The 18,666-nt window shown below is 50.8% G+C and overlaps 1 protein-coding gene across 1 annotated transcript in view; it reads left to right on the top strand.

Annotated features, from left to right (window-relative positions):
* The first annotated feature begins 850 nt into the window (after positions 1-850).
* JADE2 (jade family PHD finger 2) overlaps positions 851-18,666 on the top strand; it is a 46,042-nt gene continuing 28,226 nt past the window's right edge. The window contains exons 1-3 of the mRNA XM_006888062.1: positions 851-1,022; positions 11,593-11,650; positions 13,964-14,052. Coding sequence (XP_006888124.1) covers positions 11,593-11,650; positions 13,964-14,052 — 147 coding nt within the window. The 5' untranslated portion in view covers positions 851-1,022. The remainder of the gene's footprint in view (positions 1,023-11,592; positions 11,651-13,963; positions 14,053-18,666) is intronic.

Below are 18,666 nucleotides of genomic sequence, written 5' to 3'. Positions count from 1 at the left end.
GAGAGTGGAGGGGCGGGGTATGCATGTGAGTGTGTGAAGTGTGTACAGACCTGATGGGACTTGCACAGGCGCTGCCGCTGCTCGGGCCCGGCCCTGGGGACAGGGCGGGCTGGGGGCGCCCCAGAGCCCGTGGGGAGTCAGACTCAGGGTGCGGGCAGGCGAGTGCCCCAGCAGGGCACCCTCCCCCTGGGGCGGGTAGCGCTACCTGGACCCGCCGCGGGAGCCAAACAACTGGGGGGGGAGGGGGAACGGACGACGGGGGGTGTCGGGAGAGGAGATCCGAGTGAATAAGAAAAAAGTGGCTACTCCCCCTCCCTCGCTCCTCCCGCCCGCCCCCACCCCCACCCAACACATTTTTTTTTTCTAAAGAGATCACAAGGAAGTCTTGGTTTAAAAAGAAACAGAAACATACACAGGGGGTTGGTGAATGGTGCCGACCGCGGCCATCGCAGTTGGAGGCTGTTTTTTTAGGGGATAGTAGCGTCCGTGGAGTTACTTTGCACCCACTCCTAGCGGTACCGGCTTTGGGTCCGGCGGATTGACAGTCCCCGGCGGGGGCACAGGGCCGGGAACGCCGTGGGTCGGGCTGCCTCCTTCGCCGCAACCCCGGATGGATGCGCGCCCCCCGCCCGCCCGCGCCGGCCCCAGGAGCTCCAGGTTTCGGGAGCATCCTTCCCGCTCCGGCCCTCTCCGCGGCGCGTAGCCGCGGGCAGCGCCCTTCGGGAGGGCAACGCGGAGCAAGGTAAGATTCAGTCTCCGGCAGATGGGCCCTGCGCATCTCCACAGCTTAATTTTGTGCTTTTGCAACAGATCTGCCGGCGCTCCTTGCTCCCTCGCTCGCTCTCTTGCTCTCTCACTCTCTCTCCTGCTGGCTGCCTGTTCTAGGAAGCCAGCGCGCAGGGGGGTGGTGGTGGGGGGGATGCACAGCACTGGGGAGAGAGATTGCGCATGTTGGTCAGTCGTGTTTTAAAGAGTACAGTGCAGGGAGGCTGAGAGGGGCGCATGCCACAACTTTTGGAAGGGTGAGCTCGGCGACCTTCTTTATTAATGACTGCGGCAAAGCACCCCCGGGCCGGCGAGGGGGCGCAGGCGGGCGGGGGCGCGCCGGGGCTGCAACTTGCCCGGCGGCTTGGGGCCGGGCGAAGGAGCTGCAGCGGGAGAAAGGTCCCGGGAGTGGGGGGAGGTCAAGAGCCTTGTGGGGGCGGGGGGCACTTGGAGGATCTGGAGCTATCTTCTCTCCTGTCTCCCGAGTTTCATTTTGTTGATACGCAGCACGTCCGGACGCCGAACAGGGCTGAGCCGGTGCACATGACCCAGCGCTGGGCTCACGTGCAGCCAGTCCGGCCCCAGACACCTTCCGGGGCCACCGCCTCCGCCCTGTTGCCCCCTCTCTGGGTTAGGTGCACGCGCGGGGAGCACGCGGGGGTAACATGCTGAGCTCTGGGGTGCGCAGGCTCTGCACAAATTAGACAGTTTTTTGGAGGGGCGGGGGACACCCTTTCCAGGTGAGTGTGGACGGTGCACGGCTCCGTTGCAGGGGACGGGGGCTGGGGTTTAGATCTGCTCCCACTCCAGGGCTGAGAGGGAGCCCGGCGGGGGAGAGGCTCTGGGAGAGTGGAAATGTACCGGCAACAGCCAGAGCAGCGGGTGCGCGCCCGCGGGGCGACGGCAGGGGGCGTGGCCCTTGTTTACCTTCTCCCAAGTCTGCTGGTTCGCGTCTCGCTCGGGAAAAGGCACAGCAGTCCCCTGCCCTGTGTCATCACTCCTGCGCCTAAGGTGGTACCGGGAAGATGCTGGCAAGTGGCGGCCCCTACCTGGGACGCACACACCTGACCCCCAAATGAGTGACATTGCAGCCCCCGCCCCCATCCAGCACCGCTGCAGTCCCTCTGCCAGATCTCCGGCCCCGCCCCGCCCCCGGCAGTGGCATCTTCCCGGCCTCACCTCCTTCCTCTCTCTTTTTTCTCTCTCCTCTCTCTGTCTCCTTCCTTCCCACCCACTCGCCTGCGTCTGCGGAGCGGCTCCCACCCGCCTCCTCCTCTGCTGGGTGCAGACTTCTAGCTCTCTCCGGTCCCATCCCACCCTTCCCCGGGCTCTGTGACAACCCCTTAGCCCGACCAGGGAATAGAAGTGGGTTAGCTTATCGAGTCTCAGCTTTCTATCGGATCATGGGGTTGTCTACAAGATAAGCAAGAGGAAGGCTTCATTCAAGCTTCCAGAGGCCCAGGAGCTCCCTGTCCCCTGCAAAACACAACTGTCCTGTCCCCAAGAGGCCCAGCTGCTCTTCCCAACGTCACCTTCCCCACTGGCGTCACGCCCATATCCCAGCGCCGCCTGGGTCCCGAACCACCTCTTGCCCTTTCGTCGCCTGGGCCGAGCCCCCAGCAGCCACCTCCAGCTCCTCCTCCCTGCTCCCGCGGTTGGAATCACGCCGGCGCGCCTGCTGCCTGCGGTCCCGCCGACTGCCTCCAGGGGCAGGCTGGAGGCGCGCACACCCTCCTCCTGCACAATCCTCTTAGCCTGGCCAGGCCACTCTTTTACCACAGGCCTCCAGCTGGACTAGGACGCCTGGGAGAAAAAGGAGGTGCGGCCGGTATGATCTCCCTTTGCTCCATGATGAGGACATTCTGCAGCGGACAATTCTGGTGTCTGCAGATTTCCAAACCTGTCCCAATCGCTTGGCACTCCTGGCTTATTTTCCCGCAGGATTCAGAGGTTCAAAAGTTTTAGCCATGCACAGAATTAAAAATGGGGGGGGGGAGGGTCATTGCAAAACCTCAAATGTGTATCAGTACAAAACCAAAGGGGAATTGGAGGGGTTGTGGCCACTCTGCCTTTGCTGAAAAAGCAAAGAGCCTTTTTTAGTGAAGGTGAACTCTTCACAACACCCTCTTAACTTTAATGTTTACAAACTGAATCCTAGGTCTCAGAGGCTATAGGATGGCTTGGTCCCTCTTTCAGGGTGGCACTAATTCCTTTTCTTCACTGAGAAAATTCCCAGTAGAACATTTGGCAAAAGAATGGGGCAAAGAACTGCCAACCAGGCCTGGCCTTGTTTCCTGGGTTCCCAGGATGCTGACTTCTTCCCTCCCTGATTTCCTCTCTCACCTTAGCACTCCAAGTGAGCGCACTATCCCTCCTATTCCATCTTCCTCAGGCAGGTTGAGACTCGTGAGAGCTCTAAGGAGTAGAGAAGGAAAATAACAACAATAACTGTAAGAGGAAGGAATGAGTAATAAAACTGACCCAGGCAGGGAGGAGGGCTTTCATGTTTAAGAGATGCTGTTTGCTTTTTAGGTCACAGGCTGCAAAAGCAGGCTTTGATCCGAAGTGGGTGAATAATTTATTGAGAAAGTTTGCATAGTAGTGGGGGGGGGGAGGATGTTTGTTTGATCTGGAGCCCTCTCAGTTGTCCCAAGTACTGTTGGCTGTTGTTGTGAGTGGAAAAGCATTTGGTTCCACAGCAAATGCTTCGCAGAGGGAAGTCCTTGCCCCAGGCAGCAAGACTTGCAGTGGTGAATGTTGGTTTTGAAACTGTTTGGCTAAGGGTCTTCTCAGCACTTTTGGAGATGAAGTGTTTAAGGATAGAGTTGTTTGGGCTTGGGACACAGCAAATATTTCCAGGGCCTTTTTCCAGTCCAGTGTATTTTTCTTTTCCCTAGATTGCCTGGCTAAATAGTAGCAATCCAAGAAACTATCAGAAACCTCCACGTAGTTTTCATTGACAGCTACTAAGGGTTGCAGGTCCTCAGAGCCCAGGTGCATGGCAGGGTCTCTGACACTGACTTCTCCATCTAATAGGCAACATCATGATAGATGGAGAAAATATTGAAGCTGCCAAAAGAGTTCATTTTACTTGGATCCATAGTCAATATCCCTGGCAACAACTATCAAGAAATCAAAAGATGTGCCTTATTAGGAAAATCTGTCCAGGACTTCTCCAAAGTGCTAAAGAGCGAAGATGTCCCTTAAAAGACTAAGATGCGCTTGATCCAAGCCATGGTCTTTTCAAGTACCTCCTCTGTATCTGAAAGTTGGGCAGTGAGTAAGGATGGCAGAAGAAAAATCAATACCTTTCTTTTGAATGATATTGAAGAGTACTGATTATCCCTTGGACTGCTGAAAGAACAAACAAGTCTGTCTTGAAGGAAATGCAGTCGGGGTGCTCCTTAGAATCAGCAATAGTGAAACTTGGTCTCACATACATTGGGCATGTTGTCAGGAGGAGAAGTCCTTGGAAAAAAGGACAACATGCTGGGAAAGGTGGAAGGTCAGACCCTTATGAAGATGGATTGACACAGACACTATAACCATGAACTTGAGCAGATTAGAAATCCATGAACTTGAGCAGATTAGAAATTGTAAAGACGGTGCAGGATAGAGTAAGGTTCACACTTACTGTTCATAGGGTCACTCTGAGTGGTAGGTGACTTGATGGCACTGAACAACAACAATAAACCATATCCTTATGGTTAAAGGGTGATGTTTTGGTTAACTGGTGTGCCTGTTAATGGGGAGATAGTTGTCTTATGTCCAAAGACCTAGGTCAGAGGCTTCTAGTACAATTTTTTTTATCACATCCAGTTTGCTCTTTAAGGACCTTGCAAACTCAAAAACTCAAATTCAGTGTCATCAAGTCGGCATACACTCAGATAGCTGGCCCGCCAGTAGGTTGCATGGGAGAAAGATTGTCCATCTTTGTCCTGTGGGATTGCTGGGGAATTCAAACCACTTGGTAGCACAACTCCCTATGGACTAGGCCAACTGAGCTCCCTAGGGACTTCACCCTTTTCCCCTTAAACGTTCTCTGAGAAGAGGTCAGGTTACAATTGTGAGGAAGCGTGTACTCCCTGTTTACTTCCCTCTGTGGGAGACTTCTACTGTATAGTTCAGAACACAAGATTCCTGGTTGATGCGTCTCACAATGTAAGAACTCAAAGGTTTGTTTTGTCTCCTGAGGGAGTCCTCTCCTTAGCCTCCACGCAGACAGTCTACAGGAATCTGGAATTGTGGACCTGTGCGCTTTTGCCTGCTGGGAGTGGGATATACCATCTGGAGTCAGACAGTCTTGGTCTGAATCCTGACTTTTCAGTTACCAGCTGTGACAGTCAACGGCGCCTTAGTTTCTTCATCTGTAAAAATGAGATTAATAACAGTACTTACCTCCTGCTCTTCAATATGGATTACATTTCAACATCAAGAAGAAAAAATCCTCACCCCTGGACCAATAGGCAACATCATGATAGATGGAGAAAAAATTGAAAACATCAATGATTTCATCTTACTTGGATCCACATTCAATACCCTAAGTACCAGCAGTCAGGAGATTAGGAGATGTATTGCACTGGGAGGAAAGTCTGCTGTCTGGGACCCCTCCAAATTACTGAGGAGCAATAATGCCAATATGAAGACTTATGTTGCACCTGGCCATGGTGTTTGCATCCATTTGCTATATGTCTAGTAGATGGACCGTGAATAAGGATGATAGAAGAAGAATCGATGCCTTTGAGTTGTGGCCTTGCAGAAGAGTGCTGAATATCCTGTGTGCTGCCAAAAGAACAAACTTAAAGAAAGTACAGTCAGAGTGCTCCTTGGAATCAGGGATGGCAAAGTTTTGTCTCGGGTGCTTTTGGCATGTTGCTGGAGGAGCTATTCCTTGGAAAGGAACATCATGCTTGGAAAGGTGAAGCGTCATTGAGAGGAAGACCCTCAATGAGACAGATTGGCATAGTGACTTCACCAATGAACTCAAGTATGCCAGAGAATATAAGGACGGTTTAAGATAGGACAAAGCTCAGATACGTTGTTCATAGGGTTGGTATGAGTTGTACTTAATTCAAAGACACATAACCACCACCACCTCGTGGTAGGGAGCTCTAGTGGTGTAGTGCATAGAGAGTTGTGCTGCAAACACAAAGGCAGGTTCTCTGTGGCAGTTCAAACCCACCAGCAGCTCCCCAACAGGGATAGTAAGAATGAACAGATGTGTATGCACGTTTGATTAGTGTTCGCTGATTGCCACCAAGTTAAAACTGACTCATACCTGACCCTCTCGTGAGTTTCCAAGGCTCTCAATCCCTTGGGAGTAGATTGCCCATCTTTCTCCTGTGGACCTTGCTGGTGAACTTGAACCACCAGAGAGGTTTTACCTTCTGAACTAACATCAGAACTCCCTATGGACTACATCACCAGGACCTCCTTAATTAATGTTAGCAATTATTAATTACTTAAGGAAGGGTCAAATGTAACTTTGACCTTTGGCTTCTCGCCTTTAGACTAGACCAGGGCACCAGCTTCCTTCTCTGAAGAAGGGATCTCATGAGTCCTGCAGTTAGCTTGGGAAGCCAGCTTTGGAAGCAAGTAGACAAGAGTTTTGCCCACCTTGAGGAAGACTTGGATGAGAAGGGGCTGAAGGATGATAAAGTAGGCAGAGCCCCTCTCATGCTTTCAGGATTCCCTGGTTTATGTCTAAGACCTGGTCTAAGGAGTGGAGGTTAGGAGCATGCTGTAGGTGGTGGGGTGAACTGTGGGACACTTGATGTTGCAGATGGGTAGTGAAGGACTCTTGGGAGAGGATTCAGGCTCACCTCAGCTTGCAGAAACAGATTTGAGGTTCCCAGGCAGCAGCTCTCTACTCTGTGTATAAAATCATTTTTGTAACGGCAATTACTGTCCCTGAGAAGGCATTAAAGTTAATGAGAGATAGGCAGGAGTGGGGCTCTGACCCCCGTTTAAAGCAGTTTAAGAGTGTGCAGCTCTTGTTTTCTGAATGTCTGGCCTTCCCAACACAAGGAGGCTCTGAGGACGGGTTTTCCAGCCGAAATATCATTAAATTGTATTAGCATCTTATTACACACATGCCTTAGCGGTCTGCCTCAGACAGGGAGAGTTTTTGTTTCTCTTTGAAAGATTGTGTCTGGAATGGTAAATTGCCTGTTTGAAAGCTTCTTTTTTTTTTTTTAAGGAGAAGGACGAAATCCTGCTGTGTGTGGTGGCGGGCAGGGCAGGCCTGGTGGCCCCTGGAGAGCAGAGGCCGGGGGCCAGGCTGGGGTGTTTTAACTGCCCAGGGAGCTGCTGCTGTAGAGGGCCTGAAAGGCCCACTGTTCCCAGGGTCAGCTGGAAGGGCGTTAATGGAGACCCAGGGTGTTTATTTGAGTTTATTTGTGGAGAGGTCTTTAAAGGGGGCTGGCATTGGGCATTGGTGTTTCAAGTCCAGGTCCAGGGCCCCCACTAAGACCAATGAGTAGTGCTGCCAAGAAAACATCTGCCACCAAATTGCTGCCCTATTACTGAGTTGACATTGATCATTAGCCAGGAGCCCGACCAAATAAAGCCTCCTGGAAAATGTGTGAGGTTAAGGCGGGGAAGGCAGGTTGTGAAAACAGGACGAGATCTTGAGATGGGGTATTTGTTCCTGCAAGCCACAGGTGGCCAGCTGGGCTGTGTGGTCCCCACACTTCTGGGAGCAGGAGATGAGAACTCAACTCTGCGTTTGGCATGCATTGAGTCCTATTATATGAACAATACAATGCTAGGTAGACACTGGGCTCTGTATTCTCATGGGACTTGAATTTCCAAGGGAAATGAAATTAAACAGCAACATAATACGCACAGACTGTGATCGGTGCTCTGAAGAAATTGTATGGTTGGATAAAGAACTTTCTTAGCTAAAGTAATAAAAGGCATAGACTTTGAGTAACAGTGAAGTCCAGACCTAAAGGAGAAAAAGTCATGCAACAACCATATAGGACCTTACAATCAGAGGGAATAGCCTATTAGGTGCCATTGCGTCAAGTACAAGTAATAGCGACTCCATGAACAAAAAGATCAGAACCCTGTTCTATCCTGCGCCATCCTCACACTTCCCAACACACAAGAGCCCATTTCAGCAGTCACCATGTCAGTTCACCTGGTTGAGGGTCTTCCTTTTCTTTGCTAACCCTCCACCCTTCGCAGCATCATGTCCTTCTCCGAAGAATAGCCCCTCCTAGCAACATGCCCAAAGTATGTGAGGCAAAGCCTCATCTCTCTTGCCTCCAAACTGTACTCCAGCTGCACCTTCTCCAAGATGTATTTATTTGTTCTTTTGACCGTCCATGCTCAGTGGGATGCTCAGTGCTCTTTTCCAACACTATCCTGACTGTTGGTACAAAGGGTGTTAATTGTGGATCCAAGCAAGATGAAGTTGTCAATAGTTTCAGTCTCTTCTCAATCCCTCATGATGTTGCCTATTGGTCCAGATGCGAGAATCATTGTTTTCCGGCAGATTAAAAATATGTGCTGGAGGGAGAAGCTACTAGACTTGCCAAGGAGTGACTGTTGAGGTGGAAGATGCAGAACAAGGTTCCGTGTGAAGGAAACTTTGGGAACCCCACCTCCCAACCTATGTGTCCGTGCAAGGCCTGGGTTGGTGCAGATAGAAGGACTTGGAAACTTTCTTTATTAGCATTTCCTGTATAGGCAGGGTTTGGAGAGCACTTTTTGTACCCCCAAAGCAAAACTGCTGTGAGAGAGATTGGAGGATCTTAAGCTGACTGGGCCAGTGGAGAGGGAAAACCAGAAGTCATGATAAACTCTCCACATCCCCAGGCCCACCTCCATGTTCAACACTAGGTTGGATGGGAGGAAGGATGTGGGACATAGGGTAGTTGGAAAGGTTATCCCAAAGTGGAGCGGGGATACTTCGTGTAGACCTTCATTCACCACTGTGATGCAGGGCTTTACCTGAAGCAGGGAGACCTCTGTAACAAGCTTGGTTCAAAGGAAAGAGGCTTCACCCACAAAACAGTGACTTCCCTGTGAAGCCTAGTGATTATTTTAATTAAACCACCACAAAATATGCTCCCTTAATAACAGCCTCCAGTGGTGTGGCCCTGGCCCAGAAGAAGATCCCTGGGCCCTTGGTATGTTTTATGAAAGGCAGGTTGTGAGGGGCACTGCCTGGAGTGGGTGCAGATCTGCATGTTGACAGGTCACCTCCTGGTCTTTTGGCAGCAGGAGACTGTGAGAGGTGAAATATTTGAATGAGGGATATTGCTCTCAGGGAACTTCTTACTGCAAAGGGTTACTGCCCTCTCTGATTGAGGTGATGAGTTCCCCAAGTGGGTGCTGGTTAGACGAATACGACTCCTGGCTGGAAGCTGCCATGGTATTCATAACTGGCACCTAAATGGATCTCCCACCACTGTGCTAGGGACTTTGCACTGCTCTCATTTATTCTCACCAGCTGATTCTGGCCCACAGATGTGTTTTGTTTGGCCCTCTCAACGTGTTTTAAAAAACCTAAATCAGTTGCCAGTACTTTAAATGCAGGAGAATTTGTGTAAAAATCCAGACCCAGTTTATGTCCTCTGAGAGACACATGTCTCCCAGAGTCCCTGGGCTTGTGAGGGGTCGAGCTAGAATTTGAACCAAGCTCCCCCTGAATCCAAAGACCCTGCTTATAATATTAGAAAAACCCTGACTCGTAAGCCCAAGGCCATGATGTCCTCTTTGGAAATCAAGAAAAATGGAATTCATGTGCAGGTTGCAGGAGAAAATGAGTGGATACATTTCTAGGTCCCATCTCCTTGCTCTAAGTGAGGTCTGGGCTGGGAAAGTGTGGGATAGAGATATGGTGCTGTCAATCTGAACTTGACACCCTGAACTTGTAGAACCCTGGATGGCCGTGGTGAGTAGTAATGCATGATCGCCCCCCTAAGTTCATGGCCTGAGCTGCTGGGCAGCTGCACAGAGGATCAAGAACATGGTCTTCTGAGTCAGATAGACCTTTTACAAGTAGCATGATCTTAAGAAGTCACTTAACCACTGAACTTCAGTTTCTTCATCTGTAAAAAGAAGGCACTCATTATACCCACCTGCAGCAAAGGGCGGTATGAAGTCCTTGGGTACAAGGGTGTCTGCCACTGTCCCCTCACCCCTTCCCTCCAGCTTGCTTCTGCCTCTCAGGCATCCATGCTGTTTACATCATTGTTTGTCCCTTGGTACCTTACCCTCTAGAGAGTCCTTTGCTTGTGCCTTTGGAGCTGAGTGACAAGCAACCCCATAAACCAGTCTGTCATCCTCATCCTGCCCTTTCTAGGGTGCTGGGATGGAGAGAGAAAATCTCTTTCTTAGCTGAGGGCAAGCCAGAGATAGATTTCTCCGGCTCAACGAGGTCTGGGTAGTCACACTTAGTTTGGAGCCCCATCTGGTTTAATCCATCGAGTCAGAACTGACCCATAGCTGACCCTCTGGCATGTTTTCTGAGGCAATTAATCGCACGGGAGGAAAATGCCCATCCTTCTGCAGAGCTGCTGGTGGATTTGAACCACGTGTCTTTGGGATGCAGCGCAGTTTCTTTCCACTAGGCCAGCTAGTGCACCCTAATTTCAGCAAGGGACAATGCAGGGCACAGTGTGAAGAGTTTGGTCCAGGGCCAACAAGTAGATAGGGCCCAGAACAGGGCTGGGGGCCTCAGTTGCCCTACAAAGGCCTTTCTCCATGATGCTTATTGTCTGTCCTTTGCTGTAGCCAGTGAAGCCACCTCAGTTCTAGGACCAGCTGCAATGTGGTCAAGCGCATTCTGGACCCTGAGACCTAGATGTGTTCTCATCATAGGACTCAGCTAGAGGCAGGTTAACAAAAGCCTCTGGGTGTGCTCCCTGCAAAGAGGAGACAGGAGCAAGCCCTGCTGCCCAGGACTCTAAAGGATTAGTGAGAGTGGGCGAGAAAAGCACTTCCAGCAAGTGGGAGCTGACCGAGGGCTCAAAGACAGCTCAACTTGGAGCTCAGGGATCAGACCAGTGGACTCAAATCCCAGCCCAGCCAGTGATTAGCAGGGCAAGGCACTGAGCTTCACCTGTCAGTGGAGCTAAGAGCCAACGATTCATAGGGCTATTGGGAGTAAGAAGTAGTGCCAGAGGAGAAGGAGCTACAGAGGTAAGCACTGCCCTGGTATATTACCTGCTGTTAGGTACTGGAGTAGAGATGAAGGTGATTTGTCTCTGTGGAAAAGGGTTGTGATCGTCAGCGGGGTGGGGAATAGCCATGCCCAAGATTTTGTTCACTGGTGAAAGCAAGGCTTAGCTTTAGCACTGTGTATCTAGTGACTCAGCCTGGAAAAGCCCTCACCCTGCTCGCTTCCACCTCTGCTGGCTGCCACTCTTAGGATGTGCTTTCCGCGCTGGCTTGGGTTCAGAGAACATGGTCCTTCTGGAAGAGCCTTCTTGTTTCCTCTTCCCTTTTGACGTTCATCTGGGCATGAGACCTTGCAGAAGGCGTGGAATCGCTGAATGGAAGCTAGCTCCAGCAAGTCAAGATCACTGTTAAGTCTGAGTCTGGCCAGATCTCTGCCTCTCTGAGGGCTCTGGGCTCTGGAGACGGGAGATGCAACCCTTTCTCCAAGCTCAGGGTTGGGAGTAATGGGGAATTGGGGGCAGCGGGGTGGGGGTGGGTGCAGTGGTGGAGCTTACAGAGAAGCTGTGTGGACAGGCTTTGTTCTCATTCTTTTTAGCAGTGGAATGAATATGGGGAGGTAAGTTATGGGGCAATTTTCTGTGAGATAGAGATTTCCTAAGCCTCTGAGTTTAATGGGCCTGCCTTTTGTTGCAGATGGAAGAGAAGAGGCGAAAATACTCCATCAGCAGCGACAACTCTGACACCACTGACAGTAAGGACTTCCATTTGGGACTTCTGCATGGAAAACATTTGAATAGTTATCTGGCCAAGACTGGGGGCGTGGGCAGAGGTCCTAGCTCCACTAAGCAGCCAGGGACAAACTGTTGACCCATCAGGTCATGCGGAAGTCCAGTCAGGCCCCTCTGCTCCTGAGAAGATCCTGCACTTCCCCCCCCACCTTCCCCCAGGGCCCTGCTGTCCTGTCTTGCCATTCCCCTTCCCTTCTAGGTCTCAGCTCTGGTTTGAACACATCACCTCTGCTCTTGCATATACTGCTCCCTCTTGCTTGGAGCATTTCCCCTCTCTCTGGCCCTTCCTTGGCATCAGGACACTTTAGAGAGTCTCAGCACTCCAAATGTCAAAGCCGTTGCTGTTATTTTGGCCATCTCTTAACCAAACAATGATGCGAGGGGTCATGTGTCTTTACTGTTGTTTCCTAAGCTCACAGCTAAGATCTGGCACATAGTAGGTACTCAGTAAATGTTTGCTGAAGATGTTGATGAAGGAAACTGGCCTTCATTCATGGCCTTTTGGGATAAGATCTCAGAGGTAGACTTGTATATGGATAGGTATGTCAGTTCTATGTCTAATGGGGAGGCTGTCAAGGGAAAAATAAAGGGTTTTAGGGAGTACGAAGGGAGGTTTTGTGTACAAAGCAAAGTGCTTCCCTGGTACTGGGACCCAAGGCAGCTGTTTTCAGTTACCCAGGAAGCCAGGCCTGCATGTACAAGTCAGGGAAGGAGTAGGAATATGTTTGGCTGGGCAAGAGATCTGCCCTGCTGGAGACGTGCACCTTAGCAGTGCTGGCCCTCCGGGGCTGGGCTGAGGAATGGGCGCTGCTGTACCAAAGACCACGCCTGGGGCCCTGCAAACTTCGGTTTGTTCACAGTTGCACAGAACAAGCAGGACTAGGAAGATCTCTCAGGCCCCTGACGCTTCCAAAGCTCTGTGGCTCCATGGGAGCCTGAGCACAGATGACCAGTTAGGTCCCAGCCCCTTCCTTATCTCTAAGTCTTTTTGGCTACCCTTTGAGGTCTGTCTGCTCAGCTTGGCTGCTGTGTCTGACTTTGTCAGCTCTTCCTCTCTGTGGCCACATCATGCTGCCTGTGACCTGACCCAGGAGAGCCAAAAAGAAAAGCATCATGTGCTTCTAACTTCATCACAGGTAGAAGGGCCCTGTGAGGGTCAGTCAGCACAAGGGTGAGTGTCTGGGCAGCTGAGACCTGTCACTTCATCAAGGTTGCAGCAGATTGGGGCACACTCTCCCTCCAGTCCCAAACACCATTCCCACTCTTAACTGCTGTCCTTGTTCATCCAAAGCAGAGGGCTAGGTGGGGATGGCTGGGTGGAGAGAGGTGTCTATCTGTGGCCCTGCTTGCTGTGACTTTGACCCATAGGGATAGAGGCCCCGGATTTGTAACCCAGCAAAGGCCTACCAAAACCCAACCCCCTTGCCATCAAGGTGATTCTGAATTACAGTGATCCTCCATTGCTGATCCTCCATTGTATTTCCAAGGCTGGAAATCTTCCCAGGAGAAGGCTGCCTGGTCTTTCTCCCATGAAGCAGCTTGTGGATTCAGACAGTCTACGCTTAGCTAGCGTCTCAACAGTTAGCCTCCTATCCTACTATGGCTCCTTAGCAAGGGGCCTTGGACCCTAATAATAGCAACTAATGGACAATGTTTCATGCTGTTAATTGAATGGCTGTGAGTCAGATCCGACTCCACAGCATCTGACTACAAAACAATGTTTATTGAGGAATCACTGTGTGCCGGGGATTGTGCTAAGACTTCACAGACAAATAATTCCATCTTTCCACCCAACTTTTGAAGACAGTTATTCTCTTCCTCTTACTTGATAAGTGAGGAAATAGACTGAGAACTATGCAGCCATTTACCCCACATGGCACAGCCAACAAGTGGCTAAGCTTGGTCTGTGGATCTCCTGAAGCGCAGCTCTCTTCCCACTGTCCTGCCCTGCTCCTCTGTACCCTCTGGGTATCATTCCCAGAGTGTTGTGGACCTAGGAGACTTACTGACCAACATTACAGAGCCCAGAGAGGACAAAGGACTTATCCAGGGTCACCTGATAATGAGCCCTGGTAACTGCCTTTAATTTCCTCAAGCCTTTCTGGTTGGTGAGTGGTTGAGACTCCCATCCCCACCCACCAGTGGCCTTTGCTCTTGTAGGTCTCCACCTCCTGAGCATCCAAGCCTAAGCTTTCCCTTCAGGCTTCCTCTCCTTGTGCATGGGTGGTGTTCTTGGCCCTAGGAGGACTCTTTAACAGCCTGTGCTCTCCCTACAGGCCACACTACATCTGCATCACGATGCTCCAAACTGCCCTGCAGCACCAAGTCGGGCTGGCCCCGACAGAACGAGAAGAAGCCTTCAGAGGTGGGTATTGAGAAATGCCTTGGAGGGGAGGACAAGAGCAGAGACCAATAGGAAGGGAGGCAGGAGAAAAGTGCTCCCTGCATAAGGCACAGACAGTGCTGGAGAAGCCTGTGTGGCATGAATGGGAGCATGCTGGTGGGGTTGTTGATGCACATAAGCCTTGTAGATTGTTGAAAATTTGTTCCTATTGCTCTTAGCAAAAGAGGAAGTTATTGGAGAGTCATGAACAAGATAATTGACATACTCCAATGTTTCAAAAAAGGCTCATGGCTGCTGTGAGAAATTCCAGGAAGGAGGGCCAAGAAAATGCCATAGTCCTAGCTTGTTAAGACTTACTGCCATCATAGTCTTCAGTGTTCATGACACTCTGCAGCCATTGCTCCACAGGAAGCAGTCCCTGGATGGGCCTGGCCAGGCCTCTGAGATGCCCCCTTCACTTCTGATCCTCTGAGGCCCAGCCTAGCAAAGCTGAGTAGGCGGATGCATACTCAGCTCAGATCGCTGGTTCAGGGGAAGACCCTCACTCACCTTCAACTGTCTCCTTGGCAGCAGCACAGAAACCATACAGGGCTTAACCCTGGACCCTTCTCTGAGAGCTGAACAGGGAAGAGGCTCTTGGCCAAGATGGGGCCGCAAGAACATTGCGTGTCTAAGCTGGGGGCAGGGAAGTGTCCAAACCTGGCTGTTATTTCGAACATTGTTAGGTAGCCTACAAAGTCGCCTGGTGATGAGCTGGACCTTCACACCTGAATTCTGGGGTGGACAGAGTGAAATATAAAGCAGAAGTCCTTGGGGACCCCATGAGGTGGGGAAGGGTATCTTTGTTTCAAGCCAGGCTTCCCAGTCCTTACACCACAGTCATTAGCTAACCCCAATGAGAGTCTTCTGCTGAGATTTGCATTAAAAAAAAAGGACTCCCGCTCTAGAAGCCATCCTACCCACAGACTCCCCCTTTGGCGTAGGGATGAGAACCTTTGTGATTTTGTGCCTTTAAAATGTCTTCCCCTCCTCCCACTATTCTTTTCCCCACCTCCCAGTTTAATTACTTTGGAATTGCCTTGGGATCCCAATCTAGTGCTCTCCCTGGGGGTCCTTGGGAGGGGCTAGTGGAGATGAATGGAGACATCTCCTGGAATGTGGTCTGAACAGGAATGCAGAGCCGGGATGGGGGTGGCAGGACACTCTGCCTGCCGGGCATACACCTGCTGGGAGGAGGAAATAGGATGTGCTTAGGTGGAGGCAGGAAGCTTGTGCTTGGACCTGGGAGGCCTGGCCACCACGTGGTTGTCAGGTACATCTCCCTGGAGACCACCAAGGCTCCCTACTTGCTATGATGAATTAGCAAACAATTACCACCTTTATGTGCCTTCCAGGCCTTAAGAGAAGGGAATTGTGAGGCTCATTTTGCTGGAGAACTGCCTCTCCCAGAAACCAGCTTGTCCTCTGCTTTCTCAGACTGGTCTGGCTGAGGAATCTTTGGGGACCTTCCCGGTTCTGGCTCCTTCTCCTGACTTCAAGCTGTGCAGGGGTCAGGCCCTCCCTCTGCCTGCTCCCTCACGCCCCAGTTAGAGGAGGGGCCTGTCTGGAAGATCACTGGGCTGGGCTGCCCACCACTCCCTGGGGCAGGGGCGGGAGGAAACAGGTGTCAGCAGAGCTGTGGGGAAAGAGCAATTTGCATGGGGCCCCGAAAATTCCCCAGCCTCTTGGGTTTTCCAGCCCAGAGCTTTGCACCTTTCCCCATCTAAAATTAAGAATCAGCCACTGTAAAGGGTATCAATGCTTTTGGCCTTGCCTAACTGTTTGCCAAGTTAAACTGTGCATGCCCCCTTCCCCCACTGAGTGCAGCCCTGGATCCTCTGCAGGTGGCTTTGAGGTCTGAGGAGACACTCCCCTTCCCACCAAGTCCTGGAGGGGTGAGAAAGTCCTTCCTGCTTTGAACTGTCGCCAAGGACAAACTCCCCCACCCGCGCCTGCACACACGTAGTGGGCTGGAGAACAGCCTGAGAGGGAAACCTCGTCCGTCCTCTGAGGAGGCTGAGCCGTGGCCGGCATAAATTCTGAGTTACTGTGGGGTGGAGAGGAAACCATCAATGAAAGCTTCCAAATTATTTGGCTCATGAGAGGGCGGAGATGAAAGTGGAGATTTGGCGGCAGATAGTGTTTGTACTAAATCTCTTCTCTGGGCTGCTTGCTTTTCTTTCTATGAATGAATTGGAGAATGGAGAGGCTTTATAAGTTTTTGGGTCTCAGAAATGAAGTCTTTGAACATCTTGCTGGGGGGCGGGGGGGGCATCCATTTCCTCATTCCTCTTGAGTAAGCAGCCTGAGGGGTGGTTGGCAGGCTGGTCACCCTCTCTGCTGCCAGACTGGCCATTATGAGTGGGAGTGCTTGCAGACCCCTGCCTGGCAGGACATGTGGTTTTGGCCATCTTATTAAAAATATGGACTAATGTGGGGAGAATGTAAGGACAGGTCTGCAAATTGTGAAGCCCCCAGCCATGGGGAGACTGGATTTAACAGATTTGGAATATAGATAGGCAGGCCGGTCCCTTTGGTGACTTTTCAGAGCCCCACTTCCCACCACACCTGAAAGTACAAAGCTAGGGATGCCCACCACCACCAGAGAGGGGTCCTCCTCTATCTAGTGTGGGAGAAAGTGCTCAGACTAGAGTCAGGACCCTGGACAGGGCCGGAGCCTTGAGGTCCAACTTCCTAAATGGCCTTTATACCAAGTGAGTAGCTCCTTTTTTTGGCCAGAACGGGTAGGAGGCAGGCCTCAGTACAGAGAACGGAAATGAAAAATCCCAAGGTACCTGGGCTTAGTATTTTTAGTGGAAGGGCATAAAACCCGAAGTCTGCTCCAGAATCCCCTTAGTGAGAGGAAAAGGCAAGACTCAGCCCTAGAACACAGGTTCCTGCCTTCCTTCATTCTGCCCACCTTTTGAATCTCAACCAGTTGCAGGCTGTCCCTTGGCATGTAAGCCTACCAGAGCAGCTATGAAGGAGTAGGATGCAGTTGGCCTGCTGGTAACTTGGATTTCTGGCCTAATAAACCACATAGCACTACCGTTACTGGTGCTTTGGCATAGTCTGTAGGGAACTGAACTGCTAGCCGAGAGGCAGCTCCTATCTGGCAATTCAAAGCCACCAGCTGCTCTGCAAAACAAAGATGGGGCAATCTCCCGTATGATTTACAGCCTCTGAAAACCTACTGGAAGGTTAGCTATAAGTGGTGCTTGACCCTTCATGTGATATGATTTCTGGGAATCCAATGGAAGCCATAGAGATTGATTCTAATACCAGTATCAGCAAGTCACCCTACTCTCCAAGGAGCTTTGGTGGAGTAGTACAAAACAGGCTGCTAACCAAAAGGTCAGCAATTTAAAATAACTAGTAGCCTTTTGATTCGATGGCACTCAACAACAACAACAACAATAGATCAGTTGGCCTAGTGGACAGAAAGCAATGCTGCCAAGCCAGAGATGGCTGATTTTTAATCTGTAGCCCGCGGGCCTGGTTTTAATTGTTTTTGGTCAAACTTTCTTCTAAGGTCTGTGCATTTGCTGCACAGAGGTAACTCGTGGTTGCTGTGATGCTGAACACTGTGACACTGATGTGTCAAATACAATAATGGTTCCCCATGGTAAACAGTGTTAGGTGGAGCTCCCCAATTAAAACAAGCTTGGAAGCAGGAGTGGCATCCACTTCCGAAATAGCTTGCCTCCGGAAACCCTATGAACTTAGAGAAACGAAGTGTTCAGGGCTTTTCGTTCTTAAGGTTGTTATGAGTTGTCTACAACTTAACACACTTAACAACAAAAGTAGAGTAGCTTTTGGGGAGAAAGAGATGGGCAGTCTCATAAAGATTTACGGCCTCAGAAATTCAGGGAAGGTCAATAAAAGACAGGGTGTACCCTGTCCTCCAGAGATTATGACATACTTGGTCTGGTGTTTGGTCCTGAATGTGTAAATCAAAGCTGAAGTATCAACTCTGACTCATGAATTTCATGTGTGAGTCCTCAGTAGTACAAATAGTTAACAACACTTGGCTGCTAACCAGATGATTAGACGTCTACTAGAGGTGCCTTGGAAGAAAGACCTGGTCATCTGTGTCCAAACAGTCAGCCGTTGAAAACCCTACAGAGCAAAATTCGGCTGTGATACAGGAGGCTGATTGCCAGGTACCTATACTTGTAAAAACTCTCTTTTGGGAGCCACTTTTTCTTCTGTGTGTATGGCAAGGATTCCTGGGTTGGTTAGTCACTGAAAGCTTCGGGGGCGGGGGGGCAGAGCGAGGAGAGCGGGTTGATGCAGGGGAGGCTTTCCAGAGAATCAGGGACTTAGAGTGTTAGTGGGAATAGTCTCCACATCTCCTCCTCACACCACAGGGGCTGGAGAGGTGACATATTTCTGCAAACCCCCACCCCTCTACCCACTTAGCCCTTGAAGGACAACTGGAGAAGAGACTTGGAGCCCAGTTCTGTGGTTTGAGGTTATGTTTTCCTCAGGGGCAGAGAAGCAAGCTGAGCAGGGCGAGCAAGGGACTTTCCCCAGGGTAGGCTGTCTTAAAATTTGTGTTTTCAGGAAGTTAGAGTCCCCAGAAATCAGCCAGCA

The sequence above is a fragment of the Elephantulus edwardii genome, unplaced genomic scaffold (assembly GCF_000299155.1).
Source record: "Elephantulus edwardii isolate Elephantulus edwardi_28Jun2011 unplaced genomic scaffold, EleEdw1.0 scaffold00064, whole genome shotgun sequence".
Taxonomy (NCBI): Eukaryota; Metazoa; Chordata; class Mammalia; order Macroscelidea; family Macroscelididae; genus Elephantulus; species Elephantulus edwardii.
Note: the sequence above shows the minus strand (reverse complement) of the source record. Positions and strands in the feature narration are given on the sequence as shown.